The sequence below is a fragment of the Camelina sativa genome, chromosome 11 (genome assembly GCF_000633955.1).
Source record: "Camelina sativa cultivar DH55 chromosome 11, Cs, whole genome shotgun sequence".
In the NCBI taxonomy this organism is placed as follows: Eukaryota; Viridiplantae; Streptophyta; class Magnoliopsida; order Brassicales; family Brassicaceae; genus Camelina; species Camelina sativa.
Genome location: NC_025695.1, coordinates 41,041,139 through 41,050,981, shown reverse-complemented (window position 1 = coordinate 41,050,981; position 9,843 = coordinate 41,041,139). Strand labels below are relative to the sequence as shown.

The 9,843-nt window shown below is 35.3% G+C and overlaps 1 protein-coding gene and 1 pseudogene across 1 annotated transcript in view; both read left to right on the top strand.

The window, feature by feature from the left end:
• LOC104728839 (protein timeless homolog) overlaps positions 1-5,125 on the top strand; it is a 6,042-nt gene extending 917 nt beyond the window's left edge. Inside the window, exons 2-17 of the mRNA XM_019232090.1 lie at positions 10-107; positions 195-504; positions 606-746; positions 828-1,014; positions 1,101-1,231; positions 1,364-1,579; positions 1,683-1,849; positions 2,109-2,187; positions 2,300-2,794; positions 2,884-3,254; positions 3,384-3,491; positions 3,679-3,894; positions 3,985-4,053; positions 4,147-4,362; positions 4,472-4,558; positions 4,684-5,125. Coding sequence (XP_019087635.1) covers positions 10-107; positions 195-504; positions 606-746; positions 828-1,014; positions 1,101-1,231; positions 1,364-1,579; positions 1,683-1,849; positions 2,109-2,187; positions 2,300-2,794; positions 2,884-3,254; positions 3,384-3,491; positions 3,679-3,894; positions 3,985-4,053; positions 4,147-4,362; positions 4,472-4,558; positions 4,684-4,960 — 3,168 coding nt within the window. The 3' untranslated portion in view covers positions 4,961-5,125. The remainder of the gene's footprint in view (positions 1-9; positions 108-194; positions 505-605; positions 747-827; positions 1,015-1,100; positions 1,232-1,363; positions 1,580-1,682; positions 1,850-2,108; positions 2,188-2,299; positions 2,795-2,883; positions 3,255-3,383; positions 3,492-3,678; positions 3,895-3,984; positions 4,054-4,146; positions 4,363-4,471; positions 4,559-4,683) is intronic.
• On the top strand, positions 5,547-6,365 carry LOC104728838 (annotated as a pseudogene).

Below are 9,843 nucleotides of genomic sequence, written 5' to 3'. Positions count from 1 at the left end.
CCTCAGCAGTTAGAGTATTTATGGGGTTTGAAGTCTGCGATTACTTTTAGTAACATTGTTCCAGTGATTGTGTCTTTGCTTGAAGCTCCTCTCGAGAGCTTGGAATTGTAAGTTTTTATAACTCGTTGTTGTGTGTTTAAGTACTTGCTGAGTGGGTAAGAACCCTTTCTGAACTTGATGCTTATGGTTTTCAGAGATGTGTTCAATGAGGAAGATTGGAAATTGGTTCAGCTTGTGCTTACTTTATTCAGGAATTTGCTGGCTATTCATGAGATATCTCCGATTCAGAAAGCTGGTGAATCGACTTGTTACTTTTTGTCGCTGAGGGATCAGTTTCTTGAACTTTTGTCTCGTGAGAATGTGATGGATATATTTCTTGTGATAACTCAGACGATTGAAGGTTTTGATAGTTTGTTGAGGCATGACAACTTACTTCTCCTTGAAATTTATCATTATATTCTTTTGGGTCAAGACATGGAGCTCGTTGCAAAAGCTCCTGAGAAGGTTAGTGTTTCAACTAGATCAATAAGATTTCTGAGATTGGAACATGGTTTTGTAATGTTGGTGTTGATGCTGATGTCGATCATCATGTTTTGTTTTGGCAGTTGGACCAAGGGAAGAAAGCTTCTGTTGATAGTTTGAAGACATTGATGAAGGAGGAGGAAGTGAAACGAAAGCTTGCAAGACTCAACAATATGAGTCAGCGTCATTCAAAATTTGGTGGGACATTCACTCGGGTTGCCATGGTATCGTTTCTCGCAATGGTTCTTAAATGTCTTTGTTGTGTAAAAGATGGTAATTTAAATGAGATTTTTTTTTTTTTATAGGATGGCACTAAAGCTGTACTAAAGGGAATACCTTCTACTGCGGAGAGCACAATGCTAAAGCCTCAGCAAGGTCGTGGAGCTGCAGAAAAGATTGTCTGGGAACATGGACCAATGTCTGTGACAAATGACAATGTTTTGAAGTTGTTACATGATTTCATCAATCAGTTTATGTCAGGAGGATATAATGGTATGTTTCACAATAGAACAGTGATATTTTGCTTGTACTTTGTTTCAAGCACCCTGATGCTGATACCAGTGTACCATATCTCTTAGTTCTGATGCGGTCAGTGTGTGAAGATATTGAAAAGGAGCACCTCTCCATTCAAAATAGCGACATCATTACTTTCTTTCAAGTTGCACAGTCCGTCACCTCTTTTCAGTTTCACAAGTCCTCGGCTTCTAACGTGAGTAATTGAGCTACGTTCTTTGGTTTTATCTCCCTCTCATCTTTAAGTTGCTATGCATTTAATTTCTTTCCTTACTACAAGGCTGAATCTCCGTTATTTTATGGTTGTCTGGCTATGTCTCTTTTACAGCCAGCAACAAGATCGGAAGAAACTTCTGAACTCTCTACCAATCAGAATGCTGGTGTAAACTGTTCTAAGAATGACATTTGTGCGCCAATTGCAGCAACGATTAACGACAGAATGTTTTTACTTGTCATTTCAAAATGGCGCAGTGCATTTGATGGTCTGAAGGAAACTAAAGAATTTAAATTTTTATCTGCAGCAGGTTCTCTTATGAAAACCATGGTATGCAATATCCATGCATCAATCTATTCTTGCTTCTGCATTTTGTTTAGCAATTAATAGCCAATACTCATGATGTGCATTGTTCACCTGCTTTTCAATGCAGCTTTGCTTGTTAGATCTGGTAATTAGATTGCAACCTGAAGACTCTAGAGAAGCTTTTACTGTCCGCATCTTGCTTTATAAGTTGTTTTATGACCAAACTGACCAAGGGATGTGCCAGTTCATCCTGAATCTGGTGAGAAGTTTTGATACGCATAAGCAACCTAAAAGGTTGGCCTCTGCTTCTGTTACTTATATTTCCAGAATCTTGCGGTCATGTAGTATTTTGCAACAAGTGATTTGTCAATTCTTGTAGTGTGATACATATAATTTGTGAATCTTGGAACATATAACATAATCGTGACACACAGAACGCATGTTCTTGTTTGACTTGTTAAATGTTTAACTGAAAACCTCATTTTAATGGCAGGACGTGTATGTTCTTTATTGTACATTTAACTTGCTTGTAATTACTTTTATTTTTTGCCAGTGAGCTTGGAGATCTGGTGGAAAGCATCCATGTAATAGTAGGCCTTATGGAAAACCTTCAAGGGCGTGGAACTTTGAGGGTATGTAACTGCTTGGATATGAAACTCTTATTAGATTAGATATAAAGCTTTATTAACATGCATTAAGGGAAGAAACGCAATATTTCAACCAAATGTCTGTTTCATCCCCCAGGTTTCAAAAAAATCAAGGAAGGCAAGAAAGAAAAAACCCATGGGAAATAAGGAGGCCACAGTGTATGAACTGTCTGAAAATCATCCAGGTACTTCAAATGAAGCTAGCACCGCAAAAAGCATACCGGTGGTTGATTCAACAGTTTCCACGGAGGATGGACCAATGAATGTGCCTCCCAATAATCCAGGGGCATCAAACCTAAGGACTGAACCTGATGAAAATCAACAAACGCACAGCCCTAAGTCAAATCATGTGGTCGATGATCTGTCTTGCGGCAGTGACGATTCTTCTGACGGTGAAGAGCAAACAGCAACAGATGAAGTTGATTTTAAGGTTTCCACATTTATTTCTGCTTTTGCCAGCAACAGCATCATTCAAAACCTATGCTGGTTGCTTAAGTTTTACAAAACCAACCCAAAACAGACGAATCACCACATAATAAGCATACTGCGGAGGATTACAGAAGACTTGGAGCTCTCTCCCATGTTGTATCAGGTCAGTGTTTTAAATTATATCCCAAATTGCTACATTTCTTAGTAAATTTTTTGCATCTTCCTCACTACTTTATTGGGTTAATTTCGCAGCTTTCACTGGTAATAACATTCCATAAGATCCTTGATGAGCAGAAATCTTGTCCCTGCAAAGACTATGAAAATATAGTTACCTTCCTGACAGATCTGGTTAGAAATATGTTGAAGAAAATGAAGTCACAGCCTCTTCTCTTTGTGGAAATTCTCTTCTCAAAGACTCGCAAAGAATGCCATTACATAAATGCTGAATATATGTTGCATGAGCTTGGCCATCTAAGAAAACAAATGGGAAAGCAAGAAAAGGTCGCCGGAACCGAGGAAAATGATATACCATCAGAGAAAGGATGGACTCGCCGAAGCTTAGCAGATGCTCTAGGTGATGATGAAGCTGATGTCGTGATTTCTTATGATCAAGGATTTCAAAAGTAAGAAAGTGTTCCATCTTGTAGAAGAGAAACTCTTTATGATATTAGTGTTTGTGCCTTATGTTTCTTGTTAGCTGGATATACTGTTTATCTTTATTTGCTAACGCATGCAACTTTTTCATGCTGCAGTGAAGAAGATCACATGGTGGAAGATGATTCTGCAGGACCATCTAAAAGAAAGCGAAGACTTGTTCTTGATGGTGATATGGAAATAAAAATTAAAGACCTATACGAAAGGTATGTTTTGTTTGACGAGAGGAGTAGTTGCTGAACAGAAATCATTCTCTATAAAGTGCACTTCTAATCTTAGTTATAAGCATTGATTCATGGTTTTGATTTCATGAGCATTGGACTCAGATTGCTACATATGAGCCAACATGTGCTACAGTTTGGTTTAATTGGCTGCTTAATTTATTTGTTGCAGGTTCAAAGATGATAAAAATTGCAGCCGGCTAATTGCTGAAAATTTGGATCCTGATGGTGGAATCTCTGCTGCACAAGTAACCAACAAGCTTAAACTGCTAGGTCTAGAAATAAGGAAAAGGCTTCGGCGTGGTGATAGCTCTATCCAAGCAAATGAAGGCACAAATGGAAATGATTATCCAGATCACCTGGATGCAACATCATTTCAACAACCTTCGTGAGTATCTCTTAGAGTTGATGGAATTTCGAGACTTAAACAGATCTAGTTTTGGATTATAACGACTCTTCTCTACTGCGTTTGTAACAGAAACACCAGAAAGAGAGCGAGTTCCTTTAGCAAAGAACAAGAAACACGTATTAAGGAACTATACGAGAAGTGAGTTCCAAATTTTGCCTCCTCTGCATAAATCTCTTTCTTTGCAACAGTTTTATTGACTCTGTTTGTTTTCCTATTGTTGTCTATGTGCAGGTTCAAGGACCAAAACCGATGTAGTTATTTGATTGCCAATGAATTGGGGTCTGAAAAAAAATATACTACTGCCCAGGTTTCACGTAAATTAAAGCAACTTGATCTACGTCTTCCTCGTGGTAAGAAGTCTGAAGTTGGCATGAAGCTGAAAGATGACCATGATGAATCTTCAGCAGATGAATCAGACAATGAAACATTACTAGCCTTCAAGAACAGGTAACTAAATGTTAATAACAAGATCTGCCAATGTCGCCCCTCAATATCAAACTTGCTTTCTTGAACGATGCGAATTGATATGCTCGAGTGTTGTCTTCTTCTGCAGGAGGAAGAGCACAAAAAATCAGAAGAACAAGCAGCACACAAGATCAAGCGATGAGATCACTTTAGGTAGTTCTGAAGACAACACAGAAAGGTAAAACTCTCCACTCATTTTGTCTTCGCATCGGGTTTATAGACAAGATTAACTCAGAATTATAACGAACTTCTGAGCTTGGTCTCACGAGTCTGTCTCACAAATATCACACTTTTTCAAATTAGGAATGAAACTAGCCCGCATGTGCCTACCACTGATGAAGAAGAGAACAATGATCAAGACTTCATCACCCTGGAAAATAGAGAATCTGAAACAGATGTTCACATCAGTGACAATGCTCCTTCTACCCCATCTGAAGATCCAAATCTTTCATCAGATCATGAACTGGAGGATGATGAGTTAGCAGATTCCGGTGATGACGCTGCAGCTGGTGGTGCCACCCTCACTCAAAGCCCGCTTAGTAGGAGGAAAATGAAGATGGTGCTTGATGAGGATGACTGATGAAAACAGGGCTCCCATCTTATTTTGTTTAGGTAACTTCTGTAGGGAAAACAAATCCATATGAAATAAACCTTTACTGTTAAGTAATGTATAGAAAATTAGAAAAGAACACACCAGCCACTGTAATTTTTCGAGGAAATTTTGGTTTTTATTATATTGTTCTAGTGTCTTGTTCATTTGGTTCAGATTTGTTAGGGAGGCACTCATAGTCCAATGATTCAAACTACACTCCACAAAGTAGAAGATAACAACGATCATGGTTTTGGTGTGTTTTCCTTTTTAAAAGCTGTTTTGTTTCTATGTCGCAATTAAAAACAAAAAAAAAACTATTTTTATCATTGTTTTTTGATGGCGTGTGGAAAAAAAAAAAGGAAAAAAATTAGATTGACCATATACAAATACCGAATCGTTATAGGAATCACAATTATGAATCCCTATAAAACAGGAAACAAACTTTTTAACTCAAACCTAATCTCTGTGTACAGATCGTCTTCTTCTCCTCTGTCGCACCACAATTTCTAGGGTTTCTTTCGCACGTCAAATCTATAAACCCTCTGGTCCCTCTCATTCTCTCTCTAGGGCAAAGATGTGAGTTACGGAAGGAGTGAGTGATACCATAATCACTATAAGGGAAAAGCTACGTGGTAAGATTGGACGGACAAAAGTAAAAAGATATTGGCCTGGAAAAGCTCCCGAGTGGGCAGAGGAAGAAAAAGAAGATGTTGCGATACACAAGGTTGTTGTTTTGGATTGGAAGGGTGATCCGAGGCTGCGACGTTTAGCTCAGGCAAGAACTGAAAACCGTGAACAAGTTATAGCTGATCATCGGCGAATTAGACAAGCTGAGATTATATCTACAGATCAAGAAGGGGAGGAATTGAGGAACCAAGAGACTAGAGACGAGGAAGAAGATGAAGAACGAAGAAGAAGAATTAAAGAAGAGAATCTTGAAAGAAAGCAAGAGGAGGATGTACAAGAAGAAGAAGAGCTACAAGATGAAGATGAAGACGAATACGAGACTGATGATTCAGAAGAAGAGACGATGCATGTTCATGCCATGATCAAGCCTTTTTATGTACGAAAAGCTGCGAGAGATACAATAGCTGAACGTAAGCGGCTTGAGGCTGAAGTAGAAGCTTTTAAGGAACTAGCAAAGAAAAAACTTGAGATAAGAAAGATAGAGACGAAGCAAATAGTAGTTGAGGAACTTTGGAAAGATGAAGAGATACTAAACAACATGTTACTGGAGGAAGATGTGGAAACTGATGATGAAACCAATGAAGTTGAAGAGTACGAAGTTTGGAGGACAAGAGAGCTCGCTAGGATCAAGAGAGAAAGAGATGCAAGGGAAGCTATGTTGAGAGTTAGGGTTGTTGTGATGGACTTAAACGGACCAAACGTATAAAACAATTAAGCCCGTTTAATAAAATTACAGAACAGACGAAAACTACTAACATGTGGTTTATAATTTCTTCACTAACATTGCTTTCCCCCATATGATTTTGTTTTAATTTAGACTTTAGAGTTTCGTTTTGCCAAAAAAATTATGCCGTTACATAAGTTGGAAAAATGTGAAAAAAAATACTTAAGAATACATACATATGCTTGGAAAAATGGTTCATGCATGAGTCATCATCATCCATCATATCATATGAGTCTTAAAATTATTTGTGTTTAATCTATTTACTATACATAATATTATACCACCAAAATTATATTCATCATATCATCTTAAATAATATTTTTTGTTTAATCTATTTACTATACATAATATAATACCATCGAAATTGTGAATAAATAAGATTACTGAATTGTTATTTACCACCTCTTCAAGTACATTACTTTCGACGTACTGAAATAGCTACCAATGTAATTGCCCCTAACCTACTTGAAAGCAAATTTGCTTTTATAGGATTTTGTATTATCATTATTTATGTTGTTTATTAAAATAAACCACACATAATGTATAAAGGATTTGATTATATAGACTGTACCACGAAGACATGAGTACAATCTACGCACCGTCACATTATATTTAAAAACTACATTACTATTCAAACGATGGAAATGTTACGAATTAAGAGGTCGGACTATATATTGAGGCACATTTGACTACCCTCAGGTCATATATCTCACCACATGACCTGAGAGTCACATTTGACTACTCCTTTGCTCAGCCTAAATATGGTGCTTAGCCTAGAAGAATTTGCTTAGCCTAAAAATGGTGCTTAGCCTAGAAGAATTTGCTCATGTGTTTTTGTATGGGTGGTGCAGTTTTCTGTTTCGGGGCTTAGTTTTCACCAAAGCACCTGCGCAAGTACACATGCTAAAGAAACAAACGACATTAATTATTGTTAACTGTTCTGCTAACAAAATTAAACCAATTTGGGGTATAAAAGTGGAAGTGCACAACCTTCAAATTTAAACTTGGAACTGGTGTCACTTTGGAGTTTTTTTTTGGGATTTTCCCAATTTAAAAACATTTTCCTATATTGGGTGTCACATCCTGCTTGTCTATGTTCCGTTGAAGAATTGGTGTGGATGATGCTTCACGAAAGAAAACTCGGATAAATTAGGTAATTTTGTCATGGGAGAATATATGTCAAAAACTTATTAATATCTTATCCACATCTCTCCTTTCAAACTGCTTTTATTTAGTGTCATTTTTGTTTTTTCATATGGACACAAATGCAACTTTCATGCAATCCAATTATCCAAATAATTTACCTTCAATTTTTTTTTTTTTAAAACTAAATATTCCATCTTTGATTGTAATGATTCAAACTTTAGTTTTTTTTTTCACTATCAGGTTTTCTTTTATTTTTTATTTTTAATTTGTATCTAAATTTGGTCTATACAAGTCATTTCCTATTAAGTCTTGTCGAAAGCTTAGGAGAGTTTCGAAATGTGTTTTGTTGAAGTATCTTGATTTCTTGATGCCATTGTGTAGAAGATTAAGGAGATGTAAATCCGCTGGAACAACCGGAAGTATCGGTATATATTCGAGGATCCATGTAACGATGTTGTTTAGGAGCATGGTTTATTCTGATGAAACGACGTCTTCGCCAAGAGTAAGTGTAGCCGCTGACTATTACTGGAGAAGGGCCTGTGACTCCGAGAGTTCTATTTACGAAGTCGTTCTTCATTGCAAGAAATCATTCGGTACGTTATAGACATATTTAACTTTTTTTGTATAATTTTATAAACTTTTATGATTATAATCATGAAAATAAGTTTATTAAGACGAAAAATTTAGTCACAATAAAAAGTATTTAGTCACAACATAAATATTATTACGAATTTGTGACGATTTTTGAATGGTTGCAATACAATCGTCACAAATGTTTAATCTATTTTGTGTTAATTTTAACAAAGAAATGAGAAGAATACATGGACTACTCTTTATTTTGTGGCGTGGACAAAGAAAATTAGGAAATTGTGATAATTGATTATCTTGCACCCTAATTATTCAAGAAGGTTTACACCAAAAAAAAACATTATTGAAGAAGGTAGTCGAGTCGATGGAAAACATCCTCCTTCATGGTAGGTAAAGAAGACACAACATACGTACATTGATAAACCATTTCATGAAAACAGAATTTCTGATTATATATGTTACCATTTTGTTTAATCTATTTACTTCATGGTAGAATTTCATATTTTGTTCCATATGCGTTGTGCATAAGTTCCAGAATTTTTAATTTAATAATAAGATACTTTTGATTTAACTTTCAATGAACGCTAAATTAAATTTATTTGTTTCATAGAAACTTGTAAAAATCTGATTTAGACAAAAACAAAACAAAAAAACTCTAGTCACTAAGGTATACTATAATTATTAGTATATTTAGACCCTTACGGATATACCTTATGATATACTGTAATACCAATATAATATTAGTAATGTTCAGTATAGTTTTAGTTAAGAACTTCACTATTAAATATCTTGTTTGTGTTTTGACATTTTTTTGCTTATTTTTTTATTTTATTTTTGCTCATTTTTCTTTAATTCTTCAAACTCTTAACTCGTTTGCAAGTTCTTTTTTAGTGCCTCTCAATAACTTGGTCACCACTTTTCTTTTTCTCATACTTTAGTCTCTTTTTTTCTCACTATCAGTCTTTATTTTTATTCAAATTTAGTCCATATATCGGATCATAGCATTGGACATGTCTACATAGTTGATTGTACATTCATAAAAATAAACATATTGAATTACATTGTTTGCAACATTAATTAATGTCTATATGGAAAAATTATATATATATTTTATTAGGATTATATTATAAAAATATGAAAATATAATCTACATAATATAATTATTATATGTTATTTATTTTACGAATGTAAAAAAGAAAGAAATTTATATATTGTTTTAAATGATTAAAAATTATATAAAATTGAAAAGTCGATTCATTACTCGAGTTAATCCACCACAAACTGTAAACACCATGGACTATTCTCTACATGGACGACAAGAATCATTAAGGGAATTTTGTTAAATGTACCACATTGGATATAGAAGTTTTCAATTTTACCACATTTCATAAACCTTTTTCAATGTACCAAAAGGAGGGATATCAAATGACGTTTCTACCTTGTGCTTCATCTCTTGCTGCAAAATATGGTGGTTGTTCGGCGCACCCAGTAGCGTTAATTATATTGGTAAGTTGAATTGGCATTTAATATGGACAAAAGGAGAGCATGCTGGGTAAAAGGAAACATGAGGAAAATGAAGTATAAAACAAAAGGAATTAAACATAAATTAAAGATTAGGATTTGTCTCTCACCGTTTAAGCGTAGAAGACGAAGATATTGAAGTTTTATGGTGCACGAAGACGCAGGTAGGTTACTATATATTGTGTTTTTTTTTTTTTTTTTTTTT